Genomic DNA, 18,288 nt, shown 5'->3' on the forward strand with positions numbered 1-18,288 from the left:
TTCCAGCAAGGCCTTATGGGTAGAACTCAGGAATACGAAAGATGCAGTTACTTTGATGGGATTGAAATACAGGCGTCCCAACAGACAGTGAATGATACAGGAACAGACATATGGACAGATTGTGGAAAAATGTGAAAATAACATGATTATTAAGGTGGGTGATTTTAATTTCCCCACATTGACTGGGGCTTGCTTAGTTCCAGAGGCTTGGATTGGGGGTGGGGTATATTTGTATGGTGTGTCCAGGATAGTTTTTGAAACAGTGTGTAAATAGTCCAACTAGGCAAGGTGCCATACTGGACCTCTTATTGCAGACTGAGCCTGGCAGGTGATCAAAGTTTCAGTGGGGGAGCATTTTGGGAACAGTGACCATAATTCTGTAAACTGATTAAGGATAAGGCTGGTCCACAGGTGAAAGTACTAAACTGGGGGGAAGGCTAACTGCCACAAAGGCAGAAACTAGAGAATGTCAAATGGGAGTGACTGTTTGAAGGTACCTGGCACCCACAAAGGCCAAATGATTGGAGTTCAGGACTAGCCATCTATAGAATCCATCTACTAGGCCCACTGTCAAGGAAAGGCAGCCAGCATTCTCAAAGATGCATCCCACCCTGGCAATGTTTTTCTTCAACCTCTATCATTGAGGAGAAGGACAGAAGCTGAAAACACGCACCAGCCGGTTTCAAATCAGTTTCTACCGTACTTGTTAGAATACTGAATGGACTCACAAATATTCGCCTGCACCTGTGTTTTTTGTTTTGGCCGCTGTTTACCTACAATTTACTTATCTATGCTACCTAACTACATGATCTGACTGTATTGCTCGCAAGGCAAAGCTTTTCACTGTGCCTTGACACACGTGACAATAAATTCAATTCAATTCAAATGTTCCTGTGAAAAAGAAGGATAAGGCTGGCAAGTTTTAGGAACCTTGGGTGACAAAGGAAATTGTGAACTTAAGTCAAAAAGGAAAAGGAGGCATACATAAATTTTAGGAAAGTGAAGACAGACAGAACGCTTGAAGACTGCAGAGGTAGCACGAAAGAACTCAAACAAGGAATTAGGAAGGCCATGCATTGGTTTTGGCAAATGGGATTAAGAAAAATCCCAAGGTGTTTAATGCATATATAAGGAGCAAGCACGTAGCTAGGGAAAGCGTAGACCCACTGAACAATAAAGGAGAGAATTTATACGTGGAGCCAGACGAAGTGGGTAAGGTCCTTAATGAGTACATTGTATTAGTATTCACAAAGGAGATGGACATGGTGGATGTTCAGTCTCGTGAAGGGTATGTTGATATTCTGGGACATGTCAATGTTAAAAAGGTGTTGGGTGTTTTAAAAAGCATTAAAAGGTAGACAAGTCCCCAGGACCTGATGGGACCTATCCCACAATGCTGAGGGAAACAGGTGAGGAAATTGCTGGGGCCCTGTATGAAAGCTTTCTATCCTCTTTCGTCACAGGACAAATCCCAGAGGAGTGGAGAACAGCCAATGTTGTTCAAGGAGGGCAGCAAGAATAATGTGGGAAATTACAGCCAGTTGAGCCTTACATCAGCGGTAGAGAAATTACTGTTAGAGATTCATAGAGACAGGATTTACTCACTTTTGGAAAAGTGCAGACTTATTAGTGACAGCAGCACAAGGGAAGTAGACAGTAGAAGGCAGAAACCTCAGTCGCATCAACATACAGAAGGATCTAAGTGTACAGGTCCACAATTCCTTGAAAGTGGCAACACAAATAGATAAGGTGGTCAAGATAGCATAGAATATAAAAATTGATAAGGCATGTGGCAGCTGTATAGAACTTTAATTAGACTACACTTGGAATATTGTGTACAGTTCTGGTGGACACACTACCAGAAGGATGTGGAGGCTTTAGAAAGGGTACATATTGCCTAACTTTGGAGGGTATTACCTATGAGGAGCGATTGGACAAGCTTGGTTTGTCTTCATAGAGTCTTAGAGATGTGCAGCATGGAAACAGACCCTTCGGTCTAACTCATCCATGACAACCAGATATCCCAACCCAATCTAGTCCCACCTGCCAGCAGCCAGCCCATATCCGTCCAACCCCTCCCTTTTCGTGTACCCGTCCAGATGCCTTTTAAATGTTGCAATCATTCTTGCCTCCACCACTTCCTCTGGCAGCTCATTCCATACACACACCACCCTCTGCGTGAAAAAGCTGCCCCTTAGGTCTCTTTTATATCTTTCCCCTCTCACTCTAAACCTATGCCCTGTAGTTCTGGACTCTCAGACCCCAGAGAGGAGATCGTCTATTTATCCTTTCCATGCCCCTCACGATTTTATAAACCTCTATAAGGTCACCCCCTCAGCCTCCGATGCTTCAGGGAAAACAGCCCTGTCAGTCTTTTCACACGTTCCAACTGCTCCTGCGCTTTCAGCTATTGTATATCAAGACTTGGGGAGGAGTATGAGCATTGACAGCAACACAATAAGTGCTAGCTTTTGTTGCTTCACAGACAGATGGACTGGTTTAAGTGAACTAGAAAAGATCCAAATTCTCCCCATCTTTTGTTACAGTGACGAAAATCAGAAGTTTATCTTGATGCCTTGGGCTACTTCCTCATTCCCAATATCTCTTCACCAATGCCTTGATGCTGCTGTTACTGATAAATAAAAACTCCCTCTCTCTGCCATGCTCCTCAACATTGTTTCAAACCTGATCACTGTCCAGCTCAGTTGGCTGGATTGTCAGTTAGGTAAAACAATGACTGCAGATGCTGGAAACCAGATTCTGGATCAGTGATGCTGGAAGAGCACAGCATCCAACAAGCAGCGAAATTGGCGTTTCGGGCAAAAGCCCTTCATCAGGAATAAAGTGTGATACCAACAGCATGGGGTTCAATTCCCAGCTTGAGGTTACATGAAGGACTCTCCTTCTCAATTTTCTCCCTCGTCTGGGGTCTGGTGGACCTCAGGTTAAATCACCACCACTCGCTTCATTCTAATAAGAGAACAGTCCCTATGGTCTGGTAAGACTATGGTGACACAACAAATGCCCTGGCGCAGTCACAGTAATGACTCAGGTCTTCACGCATGATGGATTCACAATCCGAAATATCAAGGGGCTGCAGTGGACCAGTGAGGGAGAAAATCAAACCCATTTGATTAGTCTGTCATGTGACTTACTGTAACATCACATGTTGCAGCTTTCAGAATGTACGAGAGCAGGCTATAATGAGCCCCAGGTCCCTTTCAAAGTGGTTCAAAGCCCCTCAGACAGCAGCCTGTCAGAATAGTGCAAGCCAATTGCTGAGTCAATCTCACAATCCGGGTGTTCAAGTTAGCCTTCTCACTGTCTATTCACATCAGAGGTAAAAGACTTTGTCCCCATGCTGAAATTATTTTGGTTATTTGTCATTGTGAATCAGATGTTATCTGTTGGATGAGACATAAAACCCTGTCTGCTGTCTCAGGTAGATGCAGAAAACTGCGTGGCAATATTTCAAAGAGAAGTGGAGGTGGGGGCTAACCTGGTGTTATTGATAAATATGTCCCAAGATCAACAAGGAATAGGTTATCTGCTCATTAACACATGGCTCTTTGTGGAAACTTGTGGCTGCTGCATTTTCCTACATTTGCAGCGACAAAAGTACTTCGTTGGTTGTAAAATGCTTTGGAACATCTTCATCAGGTTATGGAAGGCACTACATAAAATTCCTTCTCCACAGGATTCGAGTCAATGCCCCTGAAGCAAACTCTCAGCACGCATCTTATCATGTTTACTGTTCCTCTCAGACCAGCAGTACATCTCCATCGAGTGGCTAGTCACACAGGAACCCATTGAGCAGGATTGATCTGCAGGAACCGGTTGCTCTTCTCCATCCGTCCATGCAATTCCCATTTGGCTACTGCCGAAAGGTTGCTTCAGAAAGATCAGTGAGAAATCCACTGGCAGAGGGCTCCCAGGGGACAGGTAACTGCCTAGGGCAGTATAGGACTAGAAAGACCAGAAACATAGATTTCATAGAATCCCTACAGTGTGAAAACAGGCCATCTGGCCCTACAAGTGCACACCGACCCTCCGAAGTGTATCCCACCCAGACCCATTCCCTACTACTCTGCATGTACCCCTGACTAATCCACCTAACCTACACATCCTTGGACACTATTGGGCAATTTAGCGTGGTCAATTCACCTGACCTGCACATCTTTGGACTGCAGGAGGACGCTGGAGCACCCGGAGGAAACCCACGCAGACACGGGGAGAAATGTTCAAATTTCACACAGACACTTGCCCGAGGCTAGAATTGAACCCAGGTCCCTGGTGCTATGAGGCAGCAGTGCTAACCACTGAGCCACTGTGCCACCCCCTCGGTGCAAGCACCAGTCTTAGCTGGCCACAGTTAGGACAGCAGCAATGGAACTACCACAGTCCCTGTGCCTCCCTTGGTTAGGGAGAAGGGGTGGATAATGGGGAAAGAGAAAAGTGGAATGGGCTCCCAGCCACTGGAAGTCTCAAAGGAAAGCATTCTTTGGTTTCCATTGAACAAGGACAGTGGAGAACCAGGTTTCATCCACACTCAATGCAAAAGGACTTCATAGAATCATAAAATCACTTGGCATTGAGGTAAATCCACAATGAGTGACTGTTGGAGAGTAGCTGATACTCATGGAACCATTCTCCAGGAAGAATCAGCATTTCAAGGAAGGCAGTTACGCACCAAATGTCCCCAAATTACCACAGAGAAACTTTCCGCAATAGGAAAGTTGAAGTTTAAACATTTTGTTGAGTAGTTTACCCACAGACCAATGTCGGCTACTGTGCACATTTAACAGTCGCTGGATACACAAGGGCTGCCCACAATCACATCATGCAAAGATTTTTCTATTCTTTTTCCTTTCTGTATCACCTTCAACTGTTTCCTTTCTTTCTGAAGTTTATTCTCCATTGCCCAGATGGTGGTTAGAATCACAGCAAGAGCTGGTCTCATTTTCTCGGAAATTGGAATTTCTCACAGTCAATCCTCAGAGACTCTTCCGGAACACACTGATCTGTGAGCAGAGATCAGTCTTTTGCAGTAAATAATGGAGAGTTTCAATTCCCAACTTCTATCAATTTCTGACAGACAAACCACTGACAGTGCAATCAGGCAGATATTGTCATCTGGCACCTTTCATCAGGTGACTCGAAAACTAAATAGCGGTTTGGGATTTCTGCAGGAACTGCTTAGTGCTAGCAGAGTGCTTTCGACTTTGAGACAAATTGTACTTCCTCATTTTTTTTTAACTCCGCAAGAAAATTCCACATTTTCTCCACATGCCTCTGTCTCATTCCTGGATAAACAGGAGAGGAAGCTGATATGATAGAGGAGATTAAACTCTACTTCCACCTCCTTTACAAGACCAAACACTCATGTCAGATGACAACACGTTTTTCTTCTGTATGAGGTATTTCTATTCAGCAACAGCCCAGCTTTGATCAGGGCAGCATGGTGGCTCAGTGGTTAGCACTGCTGCCTCACAATGTCAGAGACCCAGGTTCAGTTCCAGCTTGGGAGACTGTGTGGAGTTTGCACATTCACTCTGTGTCTGTGTGGGTGTCCTCCGGATGCTCCAATTTTCTCCCACAATCCAAAGATGTGCAGGTTAGGTGGATTCACCATGGGAAATGCAGGATTACAGGGATAGGGTAGGGGATAGGAATGGGTGGGATGCTTTTTGGATGGTTGGTGTGCACTCGATAGGCTGAGTGGTCTGATTTCACACTGTAGGGATTAAATGATTAGGAAAACATTATACTGGCTCAGGATCAATTAAAAACAAATCATTTAAAATTGGTACCACTCCCTTCACACCCAGCCACTCCCACCTCTACCTAAAGCCCTCTCATTCTTATCAGATGGTTTTATACAAATTGAGTCTGTGTTCAGAGAAACTGGGCGAGGAGGTATTTTTAGAACAAGAAAACACGGCGTGAAATAAAACAAAGTGCGTGTTACTTCATAAGAGTTATTAGTTATTAAAGCTTCAAAGAACACAACTAAACATCCATTACTTTTACAAAGTTCAAAATCAACAGCTAGGCCGGTTACTAATATTGCAATATGACGGTCATCCAGATGAAATGGGTAAACATGTTGAAGGTGTACACTGGCTACCTTACTCTAAGTTTTACATACTGTCTATTAACAAGGCAATCAAATGCTTGTTCCCAGCCCACAGCTTGGTAGATTGTCAGTCAGTGGGACTGCACTGTCACAGCAGCCATCACATAGCTGATTCCTGCCGGTGTGGGAACACAAACGGGGAACTAAGCAGCTTTCTCTCCACTACAGCCACAATCAGCATGATGCAGCACAGTAAGACAATCCCTTCCAAGGAATGGTGACAAAAGCATAGAATCCTTTCATTGTGGAAGCAGGCTATTTGACCCATTGGGTCCACACTGACCCTCCAAAGAGCATGCCACCGAGACTCATCCCCTATTCTATCCCTGTAACCCTGCAATTCCCATGGCTAATTCACCTAGTCTGCACATCCCTGTGCCCTGGGGGGCAACCTAGCATGGTCAATCCACCTAACCTGCACATCTTTGGACTGAAGAAGAGCAGGGATAAGTAGGGAAGTTGGAAAATCAGCAGTAAAGTTAGCCTCTCTTGCAATCTTACTCAAGCTTCACTTTGCATTCTTGAGAGGGGAAGAACAGAATTGATCAGTAAAAAGATACACAATTTGTTTCTGTTTCCCCCAGGGTGACAGTGGTTTTCTTACAGTGTGCTTTCGCAAGAACTTCCCCCATTTTCTAAAGGAAAGAGGATACACTTTCATTTACATAGTGCCATTCACAATCATCTGATCTCTCAATGTGCTTTACAGTCAAATATATTCTTTTGCAATACAGTCACTGGTCTAATGTGGGAAAAAAAAGCAATCAACTGGTGCTCCTTTGTGTTCCACAAGTAATAATATGATAATGACCAGATCATTTACTCGTAATGCTAACAGAAATATTGGGCAGTACATTCGCTGCTTTCTGAAATAGTATCACAAAGTTCTTTATGTCCATCCAGAGTGACAGGAATTTAGGTTAACATTTATTCAAAAGACCTGAAGTGTAGCTTTCCCTTAGTACTGCACTCCTTTATCAGCCTGGGTTTATGAAAATAACATGAAATTCTTTTGAAATAAAACCTTCTGCACTGACAAGGCTGCTGTCAGAAGGACATCTCCTGTCCCCAGCTGTCTCCTAATGAGTGTCTGAGTAAAGGGTTGAAAGGAATATTCTACTTGGTACAAAAACAGACAGACAGTCATGGAGAAACTTAGCAGGTCTAGCAGCATCTGGAGAGAGAGAGAGAGAGAGAGAGAGAGAGAGAGAGAGATTAGTTTGAGTCCAGTGACCCTTCCTCCCTACAGGACCGGTGTCTTGGTTTTTGTTTCAGATTGCCAGCATCTGCAGTTCTGTGTCTTTAGTCTATCTGGTATGTCCTTGCCTCCAGGTCTCCCTGAAACAATGAGGCGCTAGTCAGGTTAGCACTGCAGTAACCAAGGCAAGGAAAGTCCTCAGGTGAGGCTAAGAGAATGATCCATGGAGCTCAACGTCCAATGCAACAATTGAGAAGCTTAGTCCACATTCCGATTCCATGATGAGTTTCTGGTCCATTGCAGCTTAAGTCTTAACCTTAGTACTGTCAAACTAGACAGGGCTCAGCTACATTACCTAGCTCAAGCACATCTGGAAAGAAAGATGCATTGAGATGGTTAAACAGTTACCTCAGGCCACCACTTTGCCCTTTCAGGCAGTAAATTGAAGGGCTGTACTCCACTCCTCCCAATTACAGCAAATTGCATGGATTTCCATGCAATCCCACAGGTCAGAAAGCAAGTGTTAACCAGCCATAACTATCATCAGCTCCCTCACTCTCAGAACACACGAACCACCATGGGCTATAACACAGGCAACCGAGCAACACAAATACATTGCGCTCTGCGATTTGATGAGGTGTTCAATGAAACGAGAAAAATCTGCAACTTTTGTTAATAAGCATCATCCACATTCAGTTTCTGTGGCTGAAAGAAGCAGTTTAACAAGTGAGAGACAAACAGATAGACCATGGTTGTGCGGACTCAGAGACTTGACATTACTGATTGGTCAAGTCAAGTACAAGAGAGCTTAATAGTAATACAAAAGAAATCCACCATAACCCAAAAATATCCAAAGACCAGGTGAATGTTAACTTGGTTTTTGGTGACATGAGCACATCTGTTGAAACCGAGCTATATGAGGAGGCAGGAGGGGGTCTGTAATTGGCATGTGGATCACACTGCTGGACACAGGAGGGACGTAATTGATGCCAGAAGACACGGTTGCACGTTTGAACATGACATTTGTGATGGTAGTAACTACAGTCCAGTGGAACTAAGCTTACACAGTGGCATCAAACCACTGCAGAATTTTCTGATTCCTCCTGTATTATGTGGAATATTTTACACCTGGGAGAACAGATCTGATAGGGGTTGAGGGGTGAGGGGGAGCTGGAGCTACCAACTATTGTTGATCTGTGGGCCACTCTTTTTGGCACATCACAAAGTAAGCTTCAACCATTATCTCCTGGTTGCAAAGCAGACCTCAGCACAAGTGGACAGATCACAAACAAGTGGCCAAACAATCACCAGATACATTGAAGCTCATGAACAGTTATGAATGCAGCCAAGGAAGTGAGTGTGATGAAAATGTGAGCGTGCAACCACACTTCAGACCTGCCCCTTCCTGACAGTCAGGGCCACGGGGTTCAGTCAGACCATGAATTATTCTGATCAACTGCTGTGTTAAGTTATTTGAACCAGCCAGTTAAAATTAGCAAGGACGAATGCACTCAGTGAAACAGTGAGTCACAGTTGCCATGGGAACAAGGTAAGAATTGTTTCTGGACATTTGACGACTGTTTTGCCACATTATGCTAGCAGTAAGGCTGCTGAATTAGATGAGCTTTACAGCATCCTTCGTCAGCCCTCTTCCAAAAATCTCCAGCTGGACACCATTGACAACATTAATACCTGCTTCAGTGTATGAATCCGCCATATTAATGGCAGAGTGTGCAGTATAGTCAGGGTTTCCTTCAACCCCCCACCCCCTCAACTCTCACCTTAATGTAACTATATCCGACAGTTCAATATGACAGCCAATTTTGATTATGCTATTTCAAGACTGACTTCATATCTCTCTCTCTCACAAACATATGCAGAATAGTACTTTCACCCGATTTCAATAGGGCAAGGAGCACCTTGAACCCCTGTACATAATACAGCGTGTAACCACGAGAGCCCCAATCACAACAGCCTCGGTAGCTTATGTCGCATCATTACAACTGCCTTGCCCTTATGATGAACCCTGAAGGTACAAACATCAGACATCATGGTGAAGCAGTAGATGTGATGTATATGGACTTCAGTGAGGCGTTCGACTAGGTTCCCCATGGGAGACTGGTTAGCAAGATTAGATCTCAGAATACAGGGAGAACTTGCTATTTGGATACAGAACTGGCTCAAAGGTAGAAGACAGAGGATGGTGGTGGAGGGTTGTTTTTCAGACTGGAGGCCTGTGACCAGCGGAGTGCCACAAGGGTCCTCTACCTTTCATCATTTATAGAAATGATTTGGATGCGAGCATAACAGGTACAGTTAGTAAGTTTGCAGATGACACTAAAATTGGAGGTCTAGTGGACAGCGAAGAGGGTTACCTCAGATTAAAATAGGATCTTGATCAGATGGGCTAGTGGGCTTAGAAGTGGCAGATGGAGTTTAATTTAGATAAATGCGAGGTGCTGCATTTTGGGAAAGCAAATCTTAGCAGGACGTGTACACTTAATGGTAAGGTCCTAGGGAATGTTGCTGAACAAAGAGACCTTGGAGTGCAGGTTCATAGCTCCTTGAAAATGGAGTCGCAGGTAGTGAAGGTGGTCTTTGGTATGCTTTCATTTATTGGTCAGAGCATTAAGTATTGGAGTTGGGAGGTCATGTTGCGGCTGTACAGGACATTGATTAGGCCACTATTGGAATATTGCATGCAATTCTGATCTCCTTCCTGTTGGAAAGATGTTGTGAAATTTGAAAGGGTTCAGAAAAGATTTACAAGGATGTTGCCAGGATTGGAGGATTTGAGTTACAGGGAGATGTTGGATAAGCTAGTGCTGTTTTCCCTGGAGCGCCGGAGGCTGAGGGGTGACCTCAGAGGTTTATAAAATCATGAAGGGCATGGATAGGATAAATAGACAAGGTCTTTTACCTGGGGTGAGGGAGTCAAGAACTAGAGGGCATAGGTTTAGGGTGAGAGGGGCAAGATATAAAAGAGACATAAGGGGTAACATTTTCACGCAGAGGGTGCTATGTGTATGGAATGAGCTGCCAGAGGATGTGGTGGAGGCTAGTACAATTGCAACATTTAAAAGGCATCTGGATGGGTATATGAATAGGAAGGGTTTGGTGGAATATGGGTCCAGTGCTGGCAGGTGGGACTAGATTCGGTTGGGATATCTGGTCGGCATGGACGAGTTGAACCGAAGGGTCTGTTTCCGTGCTACACATTTCTAAGACTATAACTATAAAAGGCAACAAAACAGCTATTAAGTAAAGTTAGTCGTGGGAAGAATTATTTTAGAAAAGAAATAGCACTTTCAAAAACTCAAGCCAAAAACAACTCTTAGCAAGTATCAAGTGGATTTTATACTAAATTTGGTTCATCTTTCATTTTGGATCTCCTGAAAATCTTTAAAACAAGATAAAAAGATGAAAGCTTCAATCTACCTGAGCTGGTATTTATAACAGGATAGAGACCTGAATTTACAAAATCACTAAGTGGTACAAACTGGCTTAAACAACCTGGTTGAACATAGCCAATTCTGAACAGGTCCCATGGAATCTAAAGGGACAATTTTTTTTAAGAGTCGGTGAGGGTAAATGATACTAGATAGATTCTGGTAACCAACTCCAGTAGAATCTATTCTGGGAGGATTCAGACTATGACTTTCTCCTTTCAACAATACTTCTCTCCAACTCCAATAATTCCATAAACAATAAACAAAAAGAAGTGGAAATCAATCATTTTTTCTAATGCCCCTTTGGCCTTTTTATAACATTGATGAACTAACTGAATATTTTCCCCAAATGGAAATCAACATGCAAAGGTGGGACCAGCATAAATCACCTTCAACTGCGTCACTGATGCCTCTCCCTCAGTTCAGATCTGGTAACACTCTGAATATTGTCTTGTTCCTCAGATACTGGTGAACCGTGGGAAAAAAAACATACAATCTGCAAGAGGAATTGCAGCAACTCGACAGTGTCCCTTTCACAGTACCTTCCAAATCCATGACTTCTGTCATTAGAAGACTAATGGCAGCAAATGCATAGGAACAGGGACTCCACTTGGCGTCACTGTTCAACGTTCCTTCATTGTGACCGCAACCATTGTAGTGAAACTCATGACCCAACAGTCCTATGGGAATATTTCCACTGCATGTCCTGCTGCACATTAAGAAGTTGGCCCAATTTTTTGAAGGATAACAGAAATGGGTGACAAATCTTGGCTTAGTCAGCAACTTCAGTAGCTGAATGAATAAATAAATAAATGATAACATTGGGCCGGTGCAATACAGCATCCAATGGTATCCTCTCAAGTGAACAGCATGGATGTTTTTTGCACCAACATACACATAGCAACACAGACAGGGAAAAGCTGAGGCCCACATGGATAGGTGAGAGTGGAAGCATTTTTAGTGAACAATCATATTTATGTAGTAGCTGTGTAAAAGTAATTCTATATTTAATAAAGAAAACCAAAATCACCATTCACATTTCAGGGCGGTTCCAAATACAAAGAAGCTCCAATAACCTGCGGGATAAGTATTTATTATTTCATGGAATGCAGGCAGTACTGGCTAGGCTGGCCTTTACTGTCCAACCTGAATTACTCTGAAGATGATGGTGGTGAGCTGCTTTCTTGAACCACTGCAGTCTTTCAAATGTTGGTACATCCATGGTTCTGTTCGGAAGGCAGTTCCAGAATTTTGACCCAGCGACAAGAAAGAACAGCAATATTGCTCCAAGTCAGGATGCACGTGGGGCTTGAAAGGGACCTTGTAGGTGCTGGTGTTTCAATGTATTTATTCCCCTCCATTACCAAAGGTGATAGAAGTCATAAGTTTGGATTTCTTTTTGTGTGGAAGGAACCTTAAAAAAATTGATGCAGTGCATCTTGGAGATGGTACACACCGCTGCTACTGTGGGTTAGTGAAATGAGTAAATGTTGAGCTGGTGAATGGGTTGCAGATCAAGCTGACCATTTTAGCCTAGAGGGTGTCAAGCTGCTCCAGTGCTTTTTGAGCTACACTTGTCCAGGCAAGTGGAGAATACTCCGTCAAACTCCTGACTCAAGTCTTGTCAATGATGAACAGGCTTTGGAGAGACAGTAAGGGAGTTACCCATTGCAGAAATCCCAGCCTCTGACATGCTCTGGCAGCCACAGTATTTATATGCTATAAATTCTGTGTCCTATGATCCTGCTTCACTAGCTACCAGATGAAGGAGCAGTGTTCCGAAAGCTTGTACTTTCAGATAAATCTCCTGTCATGTGATTTTTAAGCGTCCCCCCACTCCAGTCCAACACCGGCACCTCCACATCACAGTATTTATATGGATGGCACAGTTCAGGCTCCGGTCAATGGCACACCTCAGTGAATTCATAGATGTGGATTCAGTGATGGTAGTGCCATTGAATGTTAAAGGGAAGATGGTTGTACTCTCTCATGTTGAAGAGTAGGTCATTGTCTGGCACAAATGTTACTTGCCATTCATCAACTCGAAAGCTGTGCAGTTCCTGCTGCATTTGGATGTGGACTGTTTCACTATCCAAAGAGTTGCAAATAGTGCCGCACATTGTGCAACCATCAACAAATATCCCCACTTCCGATGGAGAGTAGGTGTCCTTGATGAAACAGTTAAATCTGGTTGGACCTCGGGCACTATCCTGAGGAACTAATGAGATAGAAGAGGGTCTGTACCCATTATCATCCATATGGAGAGTTTTCACAGCAGTATTGCATTGTATGGAAAGCAGAAATATTCCACAGGGATGGGGAAGATAGTAGGACATCAGTGGTGGAGTGAGACAAAAGTCAAAATGAATCACATTCAGTCAGAAAGCAGTCATAAATTCCTATCAACGGAAGCTTTGGGACAAGTCTGTGTCTTATAAAATGGAGCTACAATCAGACCTAGGAAAGCACATTGCATTTTCACAGCAGTTGAGTAGAACATTTATATTCAAAGTGCAGCTCAATGACTATTATGGTTATTTGGGTGCCACCGCTCTCTGGAGAATAATCATTTAAAGACAATATCACAGAATCACAACAGTCTGGGTAAAATCAGGGCAATAAACAGAGTGCACAGCTCTGCGGGACAATACTACTTACTTCCTGCAGTCAGCAGAGATGTGCTGTGGAACTGTGTAACGACAATCCATAATCATGGTGAGGGTCTCGCTGTCATTAACCTCGTGGAAAGGTGGATAGCCACACACTAGCATATACAGGATCACTCCCAGGCTCCAGATATCTACAGCAGAGCAAAGGAGACAGTAACAAGTTAGAATACTGTTTGTTCACATTATAAATCGTCCAAAAATAGTCTGTCGATATTTTGATTTTATAAAACATTTATATATCTGCTGTCTTTTTTGACTAGAGACAAAAAAAAAACCCATGCAGATGCTGGAATCCAAAATAGACAGGCAGGAGGCTGGAAGAACATAGCAAGCCAGGCAGCATCAGGAGGTGGAGAAGTCGATGTTTTGGGTGTAATCCTTTTTCAGGTCCTGAGGAAGGGTTACACCTGAAACGTCGACTTCTCCATCTTCTGATGCTGCCTGGTATGCTGTGTTCTTCCAGCCTCCTGCCTGTCTATGTCCTTTTTGATGACAGACTCAGTCACACTGTACATGGCTGCGATAGTATGTTTCTATTTGTTAAGAAACAGTTTGAGGACCATCAGATTTGTAGCACAGACTGCCTAAGGGTTCAGATTCCCTCAAGTTTCTGACTTTGCTGAATCAAGTGTGAACCTGCATTAGTAAAGGAGGAACATATAGCATTTTAAAACTTTGCCAAAGTGAACTAATCTGTTTGGGGTCTGATGCAACTTGTCAAAATATATCCTGATTAATATTAAAATTAGGTGGGACATCCAGTCACGACAAATGCTAAGTAAGGTGCAAGCTTTATAGTATTAATTTTAACCTGGAACAGAATCATAATTTGATCAACTCCCTCACAGCCCAAAGCCTAGGAGATTTTAACACTGATACTTTTTCACAAGTTAAAAATCAGCATACCTTTTCATGTGGGAAATTTCTGGGGCCAGAATGCAATTTAGAAAACTGAGAAACATCCTTAGGCACACATTAGGGAATGGTTGTTCAGTTAGCAAATTGCCAATTACTGTGTAGTCACCAACCACAACAAAGCTGTGTGGTAAATAATCCTGCAATCTACTTGAGAAATGACCTTCTGGCACCCTCAGTGGCCACACTTCTTTTTGAGCATGTTAAACCTGTTAGCACACAAAGCATTGCACAGTGAGGCCCCAGTAGCTCAACTCAGCAAATGCACAAGACTTTAATTATAATTCACAAATCAGCAAAAGACAAAACCATTACCAATAACAAAGAGAGAACAGGGCAGGATAGCAAGCAGCAACCTAATTCTGATTTAAGAAATCTCAGATGTGTTCACAAGCTACAAAGCGCAGATTATTCAGAAGAGCACTGGATAGGAACAGAGTCCACAGCTTCACACCTATCATTCCTCAGATCCCACAGCCACCTTGTCCCAGGGATGTAGCGAATAGAAGCCAGATACTGTCCCACAGCCAAAATTTCAGAAGCATCGGTTTAGACAAATAGGTCAATAATTGGTGCATGGCTCCAGTGGTGGTGGAGGAGTTTAAAACACTAACACATTTTATCATCAATTCTGCAAGGTACAAAAAGTGGGCTCAGTGTTCAAACACAACCAAAAGGTCTCCCATCGATTTCTAACCAGTTGCAAATTACCCTTCCAACTTTGGGTTGGAATTGTCCACACATTCTAAGAGTCAGCAGGTTAAGTGAATCAGCAACGTGGTGGCAGATGGAGTATAATTAGGGAAAATTTAAAGTTGATTACTTTGGTAGGAAGAACAATTACATTTTTTTTAAATAGCAAGAAACAATTAAACATTGTTACTCAAAAGGTATTTGGGTCTCCTAGTACATGAAACACAGAATGGTAATGAGCAGGTTGTAGCAAGCAATTCTGAAAGCAAATGGTATGTTAGCCTTTATCGCAAAGGAGCTGAAGCAAAAGAATGAGGAATTCTTGATGCAAATGTACAAGGCTTTAATGAGATCACAGCACCACTGAACTGAGTGCAGCTTTAATCTATGGAAGGAAGGATATGCTAGTCTTTGAGGGGGGCAATGAATATTCACTAGGTCAATTCCTGGATAAAAAGATTGTCCTACAAGAAGAGTTTGTGTAGGATGGACCTATATCTTTAGGGGCTTAGGAGTGATCTCATTGAACTGCATTAGATTCTGAGAGAGGTTGACTGGGTAGCCGCTGAGTGGTTGGTTCTCTCTCATGGAGGGGTTAAAACTAGAGATTACAGTCTCCAGGGATGGTGGGGAGGGGGGGGGGGGGGGGAGCGGACAGCCAATTTGGACTGAGATGGGGAGAAATTTCTTTGCTCAAGAGGTTGTGAATCTTTGGAATTTTCTATAAAAGAGAGCTGTGGATGCTCAGTGAGGGCATATTCAGAGTTGAGACTGATAGATTTTCCGACTTCAAGAGATTCAAGGACATGGGCATCAGACAGGAAAGTACAGTCAACATTGACAATGAAATGTTATCATACTGAATGATGGAACAGTTTCCATGTCCCCTTCCTGCTTCTATCTTTTGTATTGTTACATTAATCTAAACAAATTCCTGAGATTTCCAAATGATAGAAAAAAAAGCAGGATAAAGTCACTTTTGGATAGGAAGTCAATGAATGACCAGCCTAGAATACTGTCTTATTTGCCTGACAATAAGATAATAAGGTTAGTATCCATTGTCAGGTACCTGTGTGAACAGAACATGCCCTTTATGGGTTTCCTTTCCCATTACTTCTAACAGAGGCAACAATAATGCTCTGTAACAATTTGAATTTCAGGCTTACTGCTTCCCAGATAGCCATCATTTATTTGGCTTACAAGCCAAAGGAACAATATCTATTTCCTAACATCCATCAGTAATCGTCAAAATGAGGAGATACCAAATGAATAATTCGCTGAATCAGTAAATAAACACAAATATACCAGAGTGTGCTGGAATGCCTAAAGTAATTGGAAGGCGATAACTTAGGAAATGAACTTCTGTTGCTGCAGCCTATCACTGTTTTGTTGCTAAGCAACACCTGGTGGTTTCCTTTGCCGAGTATCCTGTCTAATGCTAGTGCAGCGACAGGAAAGATTGTTCTGGAGACAGAAAACAAACGTGACAGACAGACAGCGACACGTGACCTAGGCACGGATGCATGCGAGTGTGTACAAATGGAGGTGATCGGGCAATACTAAGTGTTTAGTATTGAGAAAGCTAACCCATCCCTAAAGCTTGATGTTTCTGCTTTAATTTAGGACACGCTACTCATCAAAACTAGGCACCCTCTCCATCCGACTGCACAATGCTCCTGTACTTCACTGTATATTTAGGAACATCATTAGCAAAGGATGGGATGCAAAATACTGCATTTTCGATGTCCCAGGAATCCTTTCATAAAACTATCTTACCTTAAAAACGATTCAGCTTTAATACAGAATAATAGGAACAAATATTTGTTCCTTTCTAATTCTTTAAAACAAAAACTCCTTGAGCAGTTGAGACAATGAAATGCTTCCTACACAGTCATAGAGATGTACAGTAGAGAAACAGACCCTTCCGTCCAAATCGTCTATGTCAACCAGATATCTTAACACTTCTCTAATTTCATTTGCCAGCATTTGGCCCATATCCCTCCAAACCCTTCCTACTCATGTCCCCATCCAAATGTCTTTTAAAAGTTGTAATTGTAACAGCCTCCCCACTTCCTCTGGCAACTCGTTCCCTATACACTCTGCGTGAAAACGTGGTCACTCAGGCTATTCACCCTATCCACGGCCGTGATCAATGCTGGAGTGAGAGTTGTCCCACAGCGCATGCATCTTACAACCTTACCAAAAATTCTTGATTTTTCTCAGCATAGTCACAGTCCTGCTAGAAAACTATAATGGTGTTGGTGGACAGGGGTGTATCAAATGTACAAAAGGTGTGTGGCGAGAGAGTTAGGTCAGATATACGTTTGTGGGCGTGTGTGAATACCTGGGAGGGGTTGGGTGTACATCAACATGTCTGGACACGTGCAGGCTGAGTTACATTTTTCAAGTTACTCCGAGAAATGCTTCCTATGTGTGAGGTGTACACACACATTTAAGGGAAACAGTGCCTGAACACATAAGATGAAGTATCGAAACCAAACCCTACTGACAGCAGAACTGGCTGGAGCTGGGATCTTCGCCGGGCTCTAGCTTGCTTACATTGGACAGTCGCACAGGGGGAGAAAGGGGGGGGGGGGGGGGGAGTATAATTGAACTCTCGGCCAATTTTAAGTGTTTTTACTGCGAAAGTACTTTGTGGAAGAAATTAAAACTGCAGACCCTGTCCGCTCATCAATTACTAAACGCGTATCATCTATTTAGATTCTGTGCAGTTATGTCCTGATGAAACGATAGGTCTGTTATTGATTTCCTACATGCCAATTTTAGTCAGCGCTAAAAGCTCTATGATTAATGTGATACTGGTGGTGGTCCAGGCTATCAGTTTCTCTCCGCTATTTTGCAAAGGCTCCATCAGGGGACACTCTGGAAGGCGGCTGCTGCTGCCCAAGAGCTTCTGACGGTCCTGCCTGCAGTCTCTAACCTGAAACTGGAACCCTCCAGAGATATTGCTGCACGTGTGAACAGCTCTCGCTCGCTAAAATGGGCCGCATAGGTTCAAAAAGAAATCCTTCAAAGGCCAACAGCCTCTTTAATACCTGCCCATTAGCTCCCCTGGGCACCTAGAATCAGATTACAAACCCCGGACCTAAACAATCCAGCCTCCAATGGGAATCTGCAGCCAGAAAACGTGAAGCTTTCACGTTCAAAGCAGTGCACAATACACATTTGGTTATTCGTTTTTTTGTTTGCTCGCGCGGTAGTATCCTG

The 18,288-nt window shown here is 43.2% G+C and overlaps 1 protein-coding gene across 1 annotated transcript in view; it reads right to left on the bottom strand.

Annotated features, from left to right (window-relative positions):
- snrkb (SNF related kinase b) overlaps window positions 1-18,288 on the bottom strand; it is a 122,584-nt gene that overhangs the window by 21,353 nt on the left and 82,943 nt on the right. Inside the window, exon 3 of the mRNA XM_060838196.1 lies at window positions 13,442-13,583. Coding sequence (XP_060694179.1) covers window positions 13,442-13,583 — 142 coding nt within the window. The remainder of the gene's footprint in view (window positions 1-13,441; window positions 13,584-18,288) is intronic.

The sequence above is a fragment of the Hemiscyllium ocellatum genome, chromosome 17, assembly GCF_020745735.1.
Source record: "Hemiscyllium ocellatum isolate sHemOce1 chromosome 17, sHemOce1.pat.X.cur, whole genome shotgun sequence".
In the NCBI taxonomy this organism is placed as follows: domain Eukaryota; kingdom Metazoa; phylum Chordata; class Chondrichthyes; order Orectolobiformes; family Hemiscylliidae; genus Hemiscyllium; species Hemiscyllium ocellatum.